The following is an 11,617-nucleotide window of genomic DNA, read 5'->3' as shown; positions in this document are numbered from 1 at the left end:
CTCAGTGGGATCGCCAGACTTGTGCTGTTCGCATTTCTCGTGCCAGGTGCGTGAATTGCTGAGCCCAGTTAATTCCGTCTCTATTTTCCTAGTCTGTAGACGCTGTGGAGTCTATACGAAGATATCGAGATAAGGTCAAGAGACTACCGGACGGCTTCTTATTAATGCCATACTACTGTAATCGAGCACTTGTACTCCCTGCTCCGTACAAGTAGCCGTGGAGGAGGCGTGCCTTGAGTCCGAACAGTCAGCACGGGATGGCATGGGTCAATTCAGACGATCGCACCAACATTGATTGCTCCCGATCAGATCAGAAACGTGCACCGACCAAGCTTGTGTCCTCGTGACGTGCATTCTGCAACAAGTGGTCCAAAGTATAACTTGATGACAGCCAGAAGGCGGTTACAAACAGGCGCCGCCTGGCCAGACGTTGAGATTTGCAGGCGGCTTCGGGGCTGAACGGCAGGATCAACAGAAACCATATCGTATGGCAAAATTACCCTTGCATGCAACCATGTCATTTGAGAGCAGTGTATTCGGTCATAGCGAACCACGATGGGGGTGGCTGTTCTTTGGGGATGGTTGTAATTTCCCGCCGTCGCTTGACTTTAGGGTAATTTCCCATGGAGCGTTGGTAGCGCACAAACCCACAGCAGACCTTGCGCTAGACTGAGCTAGCCTCGCGCCAAATCGAGAACCGCTGCCCATCATCACAAGCCTCCTTTTATTTTCGCTGCATTTTGACATATCGCCAGAAGCACCAATATTACTGAATACGTGCCAACCTGCATACCAATACCGCCATGCCATATCGGAGATATCACGAGGCTAGGAATCGGAATACCTCCCAGTCCATAATCAAGTCCCTGAAAATGGTTGGTCCCGTCGTCTTGGTCCCATCTTGGTCCCAAGCACGACCGCAGCGAGTGCTGTTGCTGTTGCTGTTGCTGCTTGGCCCGCGGATATGAGCATCCTTGGCCAACAATATGCCATGCGCAGCATCACATAAGCCTGGCCTGACCGTTTCCAAGGTACCATTGCTAGCACTGGACGCCACCGTGAGAATCCGCAAGAGGATCCCAAAAGTCAAGGGATGCCAGGATCCCGGCCGCCCAAACAAGTGACGGCGTGCAGGGCCTAAATGGATCTCCTACCAAAAACAACCACCCTGTCCGCATTGGCGCCATGTCTAATGAACGACTGTGAACTGGGATCTATCGCCCACCCATGAAGCCATGGTCAATAATAAAACTACACAGCTCGCTCACCAACCAGTGTGCCTTTCCCTTTCCCCTTCCTCCCCACGGAACGACCTGTGATGTTAATGTTATCATCGTGATAGCATTTTCAAGCTTTCGTCCTTCGTTTCCCTCATTCTCACCCACCGCTTCACTCTTTCAGCGGGCACTCGTTATCTCACGAAAATACGAACAGCAATATACTTAATAGTCACCTCGGAATCTAGTCCCAAGGGTTTTAATATCAAAAAGTAATCATGAAGTCGACATTCGCAATCGCCGCAGCCGCGGCCCTGGTTGGAGGCGTCAGCGCTGCCAGCGTCCACAACCGCCATGTCCACGATGCTTTCCACGGCAAGTTGGAGAAGAAGCACTACAGTGCTGCCGCCGAGAACAGCACTGAGTGTGGCTGCACCACCATCTACTCCACCTGGTACGGTGAAGCTACTCGTATGTCAACGCCAGTCGTGGAGGGAATATAGAAACATCCGCAACTAACATATGCAAATAGTCCACAACCCTCCTGCTCCCAGCACAAGCAGCGCACCAGCTACAATCTTAGCTGCCAGCAGCACCAAGCCCGCTACCACTGCGGCGCCATTGACCTCAACCTCCGTTGTCGTCGTCGTGCCCACTCCGGTTGCTCAGACTTGCCCGACCACGGGTGTCTACACATTCCCGGCTACCACAGTCACCCTGACTGAGACTACCACCGTCATCGCCGCCTCCACCACTGCGGTCCCCAGCGGTACTCACACTCTTGGTGGTGTCACAACCGTCGTCACAACCGCGACCACCGTGACCTGCCCGTACGCCACCGTTTCTACCAGCGAGGGCGTCACGACCAGCGTCATCAAGACCACCACCTACGAGTGCCCCTCCGCCGGTACTTACACCATCGCTCCCACCACTGTGACTGCCACCAAGGACACCACCGTTGTTGTTCCCGTTGTCAGCACCTACTGCCCTGGCACCTACACACAGCCCGAGCTGGTAACCACCATCACCGAGACTAGCACCGTCGTCTACTGCCCCTTTGACATCCCGGTCACCACCACTGTGTCTCTCACCACTCCCGTTGCCACCTCTTCCGCTGCCACCACACCTGCTGCCACCACCGCCTATCCCACCTCGACGGCTGTTGCTATCTCCTACCCCGTTGCTAGCGCCTCCAAGACCTCGTCTTCTGCCACCTCCAAGCCCACCGGCAGCTTGACTGGAAATGGCTCCGCCCCTTGGGCCATTACCTACACTCCCTACGACTCAAACGGCCAGTGCAAGACTGCTGATGCTGTCAAGACTGACATCGCGGCCATCGCCGCTTCCGGTGTCACTGCTGTCCGTGTCTACTCCACCGACTGCGACACCCTCCCTAACGTTGGTGGCGCCTGCGCCGACCACGGCCTCCGTATTATCCTTGGTATCTTCATTGACCAGGTTGGTTGTACTGCCAAGCACCCTACCGTTGAGGCTCAGATCAGCGCCATCAAGGAGTGGGCCAACTGGGACATTGTTGATCTTATTGTTGTTGCCAACGAGGCCATTTTCAATGGATACTGCACCCCCTCTGAGCTTGCTTCTCTGATCAGCGAGTGCAAGTCCGAGTTCTCTGGCTACACTGGCTACTTCACCACCACCGATACCGTCAACATTTGGCAACAATCTACCACCACTGACGCCCTTTGCGACGTTATCGATATCGTTGGTGCTCAGGCCCACGCTTACTTCAACACCGAGACTGTTGCTGCCGATGCCGGTAAGTTCGTTCGCGGACAGCTGGACATTGTCAACGCCGTCTGCCCTGGCAAGGAAGCCAGAGTTCTCGAGACCGGTTGGCCCTCGGCCGGTATCTGCAATGGCAAGGCTTGCGCCGGTACTGCGGAGCAAGCCGAGGCTATCGCATCACTCCTTTCTGAGGTCAGCCAGGAGTCTGTCTTCTTCTCGCTTACCGACGACGAGTGGAAGGATGGCAACACTGACTGCAAGTGCGAGCAGCACTGGGGGTGCAGCAGCGCCCTTGGTCTCAGCGGCCTTACCTCATAAGCGATAAAAAAAAAACATTAGAAAACGCTTTGCCAGAAGCATCCACTACCCTCACGCATTGTTTCGTACATGATCATCACGTTCTTCTTTTGCATCATCTTGGACATCCTTTTGGTTATATATGGGACAGCGCGCGGCGTGAAACGGTTGGGTATCGACACTCGGGAGGAAATGAAGAGATAAGAGCCATCGTCAAGTATTTATATCGCCGCGGCGTTGTTGGTTACTTTCTCCGCCTCCTCCATCTGGGTCTTCGGGTGTTTCCACAAATAAGGGCGGGCTGAGGTTAAGCTTTGAATACACAGCATTACGTGCCAAAATCCCCTGGCCAGTCAAATTAGGGTCTGATTCTTAATGTTGTAATTTATTAGTATCTATTATGGATGTCGCCGTTCGCAAAGATCTTTTCTACTGTCTCTTCTGTGTCCTACCAAGCTTGAGTGATCACCTACCAATGTTTACGTTTGTTGTCAGCGTAGTTTAAGATTTGTGGTTTCGATATGATGGATAAATTTGAGTCAAATGCCTTTACGGACAAGACAGTTCAGCTGTTCGGCCTGTTGTGCCAATCACGGATGCACATTCAAACCTTTGAGCGGACAAGGTATGATTTTCCAGCGTTTGACTATTGTAGCTCTTACTATGTGCTAATCCAGTACCGAATTCTCACAGCCGGTGCGCACAAACTGGTGATTGGCCCGTAACGCTGGCTTGGGAATGACGCCCAACGACAACCAAGGCAGTAAGTACCATCTCTCAGAAAACATGCCAAGTGCCGAGCAACCAGGTCTGCCCGCGCATTCCTCCGGTCTTTATCGCGTAAAGCAATGTTTTGTTATGTTTCTTGGCGCAGCCACAACTCGCAGATTCTCTCGGTATATGAGATAAGGTTGCGGGGACGAGGTCGGGAAGCTCGTCTGTTGTCTTACTTCCAAAAAGCGCCTCCTACCGTGGCACTGAGACATTTTGCGAGTCTGTAGAGGGTTCGTTGGCGATTTAGACTTGAGACAGCATCCGTAGCATGTAATAGCTACCCGGAGCAAAATGGGAGGCATGACCAGTGCCGGCTGATCGATCGATCGTGCGATCTTCCTCAGCCGCCCCAATCTTTCACGTCCTTGGAACTCCTAGATCAAACGCAAAGAACATGAACATCTCCATATCAGTACAGTCAAACTTGCAATGGCGTTTTGTGGTCGGCTAGAAATTTCGAGGGCTGTCCTTAAGGGGCCTTCACCTGCAGGATTCATTTCATTTTGCTCATAGTAGTTTTGTTTAACAAACGAGCACAAAAAATAGAACCACGTGACCAACCACATCAAACTCCTGTAATCCTGAGTCAGTGTGTTTGTCATTTACCAAGTTCAGGCCGAGAGATGAACATTGTCGGTGTAGAGATGGATTTATTTACGGGACAGTGTGAAACGGTATGTAACTATGCAGGTTTGAAGCAAAGTACTTGCCTCTAGTTAAGCCTCATAAAATGTACAAAGAAGTAATGCCGGTCGACTTCAAGCTCAACATAGGTTTCTAGTACCAGTATAATGCCATTGTTGTACCATTCAGCGCGTGCTGAGTTGAAGTATGTACTATGTGACCGATAGTCGGGTATCCTCTGTACGTAAGCCCGTGAAAATAGCCCCCCAAAGTCGAGACCACACCACTTGTTGTCCCGGAGAGAGAGAGAACTTGCAATATCTATGCTGTTGGCATTGCGGTCAGTGCACACAACAAACACACCTTGCCCATGCAATATATGAGTCAAAGAACAAAGAAACCCCCAAAGATGAAACAAATCCTTCCGTCGTCGATGTGACGCATGCCCATGCCCCAAGAACGCCGTCTGTGCAATTCTCCCGGATGTTCCTCAAATGCTTGTGGATAGACAATTCATTGCTCTCAAAATGGCTCGAGGTTACTGCTGGCTACAGCTTTTCTTCTTCGCTCGGTCAATGTCTCCAGTGACTGCGAAAGTCCTAATGTGTCCTTGGTAGTGGCGCCCCAATCATATCTATACGATGTTCGCGGTGGTCCTGACCGACGGCTCAGGTCCCAGTCATTGGTGTTGAAAGCATCTTCGGTACCGCCGTCGCACCTCTCAAACTGTACAATTCCGCCGCGGGCCGGGTCGGTGTTCAGCGCCATCAACACCTGACCATCATCTGCAAATGCCGTGCCACCAATCTCGCCAAACATATCAATCTTCTGCTGTGTGTCGAAGGTTTGAGCATCGAAAATGCTCACTATGTCTGCTTCCTCAGCAGCCACCAACAGGCGCTTTCCGGAACCAAGAGGAGAGAACCGAAGACTCCTGGCGCCGGACATATCGCATCGCAATACTGCTATTGGCGCGCCTTCGCCATTGTGATTGTTGGTCCACCGCCGCGCATCCCATATCCGCACGCTCTTGTCCTGAAAGCCAGTTGCGACCGTCCAGCCATCAGGAGCCCAGTCGCAAGCGAAACCAAAGTCTCGATGACCGCTGAGGTCCTGTAATATCTCTCCAGTCTCGGCATCCGTGATGAGGACATTCGTGTGGTCGCCCACCATGACGCGCAGTCTTTGATCAGTACTAATCGCTGAGCAGTTTAAAGGGTAATTGTACATGCTCTCAAAAAGAAGCTGGTTGGTTGTGAGGTCCACTGTCCGGAACCCGAAGTCGTTGGAGGCGAAGGCGGCTATAGGGGCAGACGAACGCCGGGCGGAATGTATTTGTACATGGTTGGTGATACCACTGATGTGCTCAGTCAGTTTCCCCTCGGTGAAGTCACGATCCTCCGAGTTTATATTTCGATAGCGGTAGTCGCCTAGAAAACTGCCAGCTACCAAGATCTCGTCGGTAGCAGCGATGGTGGATACTTGCACGTCGCTGTGGTGGCCGAAGTCCATTGCTTTCCTTGTCCGTCCTGTAGTAGGGTCCAGCTCTCGGATAGCGTTGGAGCCCGGGAAAAAAGCCCGAGTACGAGAAGTGCATGCTAAGATGTTGCGCAACTGGAAATGCAACAAGCGTGTATCACGCCGTATATCCATACTTTTGAATCGGAAGTAATTGTCGCGGGGCATGGCATACCGGTCCGGGAGGCTTGGCTATTAGGACATGTCAACCACGCTGCCCTCCGATCAAACACAACAAATGCCAAGTACGCGGGTGAAACTCACATGCCACTTATCAGAGCCGGCCTTATTGACATAGTTCTTATAAGTCGCCCGGCGACGATCCCTCGCTTTGCTGCGCGATACACCCAGTTTCGACCAACTGACGCCCTGGAAGTCGCACTGGTCTCCTTTGAGCTGCTCGTAATTTATCCGGTGTGTGTTCTTATCAGCGATGAGCGTTCGCGGCGCTTCAAGAGGTGGTGCGGGATGGCCATCCCGTGAAGGGCCAGAACGGGCCCATGAGCGCAAAAAGTCCACCAGGCTGAAGTTATCAGGTCCTAGTGTCAGGTGATTGGGATTGCTCAATGGCAGAGCGCCGTGCAGGTCGCCGAGATCGTCTTCGAGAAAATCATTGATAACCTGGTTCTGAACAACGACAAGCATTGCCTGTTGCTGCTGTGTTTGCGACTGTCCTAATTGTTGCTGTGGTATATTAGAAAGTACCTGCTGTGCGAAAGCGGGAAGCTGAGCGAAGGTTTGCGCCTGTGTCAGCACCTGTGCCTGGGTCTGTGCCTGGGCCTGGGCCTGGGCTTGAACGTGAAGCTGCACCTGCACCTGCATCTGTACTACTGGAGTAAGGCCGATCGATTCCATAGCAGGCGGCGACGACAAGGTAGCATTGCTGCTGACAGGGCCGAAGGGTACCAACGGCGGAGAATGTTCATCATTGTCGAGCGATGTTAGATCGTCCAAGTTGTCGGTGCTGTTTGACGGTCCAACATATGATGTTCCATCCAGGGTGTTTCCTGTGAAGGGTGAAATGATGTCGCTATCGTGCGAGTATGTCGCGCTCAGGGGGACACCACCATCCTCAAGATCTACGTCCGTCATGTCGTGGTCATCGCTGGAGTCGTGCTCGTGCTCGTGCATGAGATCGGTGAGCTCTGCGGTGCTGGACCCAAACCCTGCCCAGGCCGTGTGTCCATACTGCGTCGTCGCGGCACCGTTTGGAGTGTAGTCGGGCGGGCCCGTGACTCCCAGGTAAAAGTCGAGTTCGCTGGCACTGCCTGCTTCTTCATGTGTGGATGCCGCCGAAGAAGAGGCAGACGGGTCGTTCTCGCGCATTACGATTGCGAACTATCTCATTAAGTGGGAGGGCTGGATAGCGCGGGTCGGGAGGTTTAGTAGCTGGAGGGCTCCCTCGTGGGAAGAAGGCCGCGTCAAACGTTAATTGCTGCGCGTCCGCGGTAACCTAGTACTTCTGGGAAATGGCCGAGGTCAACGTCGCTCCTGAAGGCAGTCCTTGAGCGTCCCCTCTGAAGGAAATGAAGAGACGAGTTGAGGAGCTGGAGCAGGTGTGAATGCGACGTGGATATGAGGAGTTTCGCCACCATGGGAACCACCACCCAGGGCTTGAGTGTAATCGTCCTGATATGACTCGAGCTCGACACTGCCCGAGTACCCGGTGATCAATGGCGGCCCCAGAAGAGCTAATAAGTTAGCTTAGTTGAGGTAGGTACTTAAGATAGTACTACATACTACCGTCCGGGAGTACTATGCAGGTGGAGTGAAACAGTGGAGGAGATCGCCTGGAGTCCGGAGATAAGATCGCTACTCATTACACCACATACTGTAGCAAAGGGAGACGGATGTATGTATCTATATTTGTATGTATGCGAGAACGTTCAGTTCGGATGAGAGGGTGCCCTCTTGCGAAGAGCGATCATGCGGAGTGACGGTAATTGTTGAACTGCATGCAGACAGCAAGTCCACCTGAAATTGAGCACATTGCATACAGTACATTCGTGCTGTGGGTAATTTCATGTCTGAAGCGCGGGAAGTGGACAGTGGTCATGGTACCTATCCCACCTACATACACACGAATCCGTATGTACATATGCTCTACAAACGTGACCATGTCAATATTAGCCTATCCAAGAAGGTGCTTGCTAGGTTAGACTCCAATGTTATTCTCGGTCGAAATCGTCGTAGTGCAAACGTTCCGTGCGATAACTGAGGCGGTTTCTGGTGTATTTGGTCCATTGACCGCTGTGGGATGCTTGGGGGAGCAAAAGACGGAAGACCAATAACCCCCACCAAATCTCGGCATCACACGGTACAATGACAACCATCAGGCGCCCCCCCCCCCCTTCCCCCACCAACTCCTAATTACTAACTACTAACTACTAATTACAGTATGTATGCTAATTGTCACCAAGTATCCGTCTCGAAAACCTCTAGGACATCATCCCACTTTAATTATGTTACAGCATTCCACTTGCTGAACCCCCAGCTGGGCCTTTTCCATCTCCTAGCCATATGGAGAGTTGGTCCTAGACTAGCAGATATACAAACTATGTCAGGTTGCAACCACTAGACCCCTTGCCCCGTCTGCATGATGCCGTAAAAGGAAATGCAGTGTGGGTATGGGCGCTCTTGTCAGGCTCGTCAGCTCTAGACAATGCCCGATAATACGACATATCAAAAGGGATCCCCCGTAACCGTCCAGAACTCTGTAGCCAGGGCGCTTCGAGTGAGTAGCATCTCCAAAGCCATTACCGGAATGATCCAGCCATCCTTGACCGGTACGTCCCGCCAAGCAAACGAACAACATAATGTTATGTCGGGTCGAGTACCAGGACTCGCCATCATATCCTTGTCCATCTCCCACGAAACACTGGTACTGGATTGCAGTATTCACTACCAACACGTTGTTTGTGAGTAACGACTGGCCTTCATCCACGACCCAAGAATGCTATGAAGCCTTGGCGTCATCAACGGTACCCGTCCAAGCTTTAGTGCCTGGCACAGCATTGCTCTCAAAATCAATCAAGAATCATTCGTTCCTCAGTATCTGCACGTTGCCACTCATACGAAGGCATATAGGTATGTATGCCTTGCTGCGGCAGGTGGACCCACACGCCGTTTTGGCTATAATCATAACCGTACTGTATTCGCATTGACAGCATCCGATCAAAAACCTTGACGTGTATCTCTCAGGGCAACTCACTCGAAGTATGCGAGTGTTTTTTGCAAGGTATATTGAGCGCCAAGCTGGGTTAGCCCTGCACAATGGATGTTGGTGCTCGTGAGATACTAGGTTGTGATGCCGGTACGAATGAATGGTTGCAGATCCGACATGGCTCTGGATTGCACTAAATAACAGATCATTTGTTACACCTTCCCGGATGGCGTCGGGACAAGAGGAAAGGAAACGTCGGAAAATAATCCGTGCATGCAGGCTTTCGGGAAGTGCTTCGGGGCCTTCTGCTGGCCCTCCGCGCCAATAATTCGGGACTAACCCGGCCTTGGAATTCGCAAATATCTAAAGAAAATACCTAGGCTTGAACAATCGTTGCTGTAGACGATTGCTGCGTTATTGACACTGACTTGTTGGGCTGAACCGCTTCGGACAAGACCCAATCTTTGTCAGTATGCAATATGTGATATCCGAGATTACCATATGGCACTGCACATCCCCTCCGGGTGTCTCGTTCAAATGTTACTCCTTAGGCATACTACCAAGTATCTACCAGGACGCTGGTGAGGTGACCGTTCCTTACTAGCGTTGGTATAAAGATGTCATGGCCTGGTGGCGGGCCGCACCTTGTCTTGACTATACCATAAAGACTGAGAGGTACATGATAGTCCGGTCCTACGACGTTGTTTGCTCGTGGTTTTCATCAACACACACTTCATATCTCATCCATAATTATGTCGGGCGTTACAAGCTGCGTGCTATACTTTGGGAAGCGCTCTAGATATTAATCTCGACTACTAATCTCGCAATCGGCTCTTTGTCTCCCAGGTCGGCCAGCCCCAACAAGTCCTCCGGCAAGCACGGCCCCAGCCTGACGACCTCGTGCTCCGGCTCGTCCCCGTTCTCCGCCATCAACGCCAGCGTGACGCTCTCCTCGTGGTAAAACGTGCTGTGGCCGCACTTTCTCACATCCCTCGTGTCGCCCGCCCACAACAAGCCATACTTGCCCCCGTTGATCCGGGCCTCGTCTGAGGACCTGGGCAGCGTTATGTGCGCGAGGCCGGTTATGAAGTGCACCCACTGCGGTTGCGCATAGTGCCGGCCTCCGTCCGAGTTGGCGGGGACGACGGTGAGCGTCGCGTTGGCGACGGGGCCGAGGAAAACGTAGGATCCGTTGGCCACGCCGGGCGTGGAGGAGATGTCGAAGGGCGTGGGGAGCTGCCAGCATTGCAGGACCGAGTCGCCGTCATCGTGGGTTACGGCTGTGATGTTGAGGTGCGGAAGGTCTCGGGCGACGGCGCTGGAGTAGAAGAGGCTGAAAGCCAGCACGAGAGGCAGCTGATAGGGAGGTCTCATCCTGGGCTGGCTGGAAAGAAATAATCATGCGTTGTGAGAAACTCTGTACGCTAGAGGAGAAGGGAAGCCGACTTTATTGGGTGATAATGGGGAGCTGAGGTGGCAGGCATTACTCGTAATATATATGTGGCACGGGAGTCATTTGTATTCGCCTATTTCTCCCGTCACCTCCGCCGTACCTCGAATCAGTCCTTGGTCGCCCTCATGTCTCCAGACATTAAGTATTCCAGGTTGTAAAAAATAATAAAAACTCCGTTGGACGACACGGGTCTTGAATTTGGACTGAAACTACGAGTCGACAAATCTAGTCATTGATGGTTGTTGTCACGTAACGTTGAATACTTTAGCTCAATGGGCACGCCTCATTTTGTGAGGCCCAAAGCCTTACATCTCGAGATGCCTTGACTATACTAGATACATTGTGCCTCTGTTTATATGCTATAGATTAATCATGCATTATCACAGACAGAGAAACAAGTACTATCAACTAAACGGCAGCAGATTTATTTTGTCTCCACCGCGGCATGATCCTATGCACCAGATACTTCATGGTCGACGTCATATTTTGATGAGAAACAACTACATAGCACGAAGGACCAATGGGGACAAGAAGGTCACACCCAGCAACCTCTCAGTACAGTATGTACTTGTTGCGGCGGGTTCTTGCGATACATGCAAACCGAATAGAAAGCTGCCGATGACAGCTGCTAGAGCTGCCCAACCCTCCACAACACTTGTGTATATATGCAAGCACCCGAGTCGCGTACCATGCCAAGGTGTGACGAGATGCATAGCAAACAAAACCGGGCAATAGAAAACGATTAGATCCCGCGAACAACTCTCTCTTCGAGTGCCTGCTTTGTAATACTGTCCTGTTGTGCTTGGGCTGACTAAAGTTACCGAC

At 52.0% G+C, this 11,617-nt stretch overlaps 3 protein-coding genes across 3 annotated transcripts; 1 reads left to right on the top strand and 2 right to left on the bottom strand.

Moving 5' to 3' along the window:
* The first annotated feature begins 1,704 nt into the window (after positions 1–1,704).
* On the top strand, positions 1,705–3,697 carry BKA67DRAFT_574965 (glycoside hydrolase superfamily). The gene has a single exon (XM_046103465.1). The coding sequence runs from the start codon at positions 1,740–1,742 to the stop codon at positions 3,279–3,281; it is 1,542 nt and encodes a 513-aa protein (XP_045954995.1). The 5' UTR covers positions 1,705–1,739; the 3' UTR covers positions 3,282–3,697.
* Positions 3,698–5,180: 1,483 nt separating this feature from the next.
* Positions 5,181–6,821, bottom strand: BKA67DRAFT_522029 (quinon protein alcohol dehydrogenase-like superfamily; the record flags this gene model as incomplete). The annotated part of the gene is made up of 2 exons (XM_046098334.1): positions 5,181–6,368; positions 6,441–6,821. 2 exons carry the CDS (start codon positions 6,819–6,821, stop codon positions 5,181–5,183), a joined length of 1,569 nt encoding a protein of 522 aa, XP_045954994.1.
* Positions 6,822–10,134: 3,313 nt separating this feature from the next.
* On the bottom strand, positions 10,135–10,713 carry BKA67DRAFT_538518 (uncharacterized protein; the record flags this gene model as incomplete). The annotated part of the gene is made up of 1 exon (XM_046100480.1): positions 10,135–10,713. The coding sequence occupies one exon, from the start codon at positions 10,711–10,713 to the stop codon at positions 10,135–10,137; it is 579 nt and encodes a 192-aa protein (XP_045954993.1).
* Positions 10,714–11,617: the final 904 nt, after the last annotated feature.

This window comes from Truncatella angustata (genome assembly GCF_020726525.1).
Source record: "Truncatella angustata strain MPI-SDFR-AT-0073 chromosome Unknown BKA67scaffold_7, whole genome shotgun sequence".
Taxonomy (NCBI): domain Eukaryota; kingdom Fungi; phylum Ascomycota; class Sordariomycetes; order Amphisphaeriales; family Sporocadaceae; genus Truncatella; species Truncatella angustata.
Note: the sequence above shows the minus strand (reverse complement) of the source record. Positions and strands in the feature narration are given on the sequence as shown.

Excerpts from the sequence above, each read along its gene's own strand:
- BKA67DRAFT_574965 (XM_046103465.1), top strand. The coding sequence starts at position 1,740 with ATGCAAATAGTCCACAACCCTCCTGCTCCCAGCACAAGCAGCGCACCA.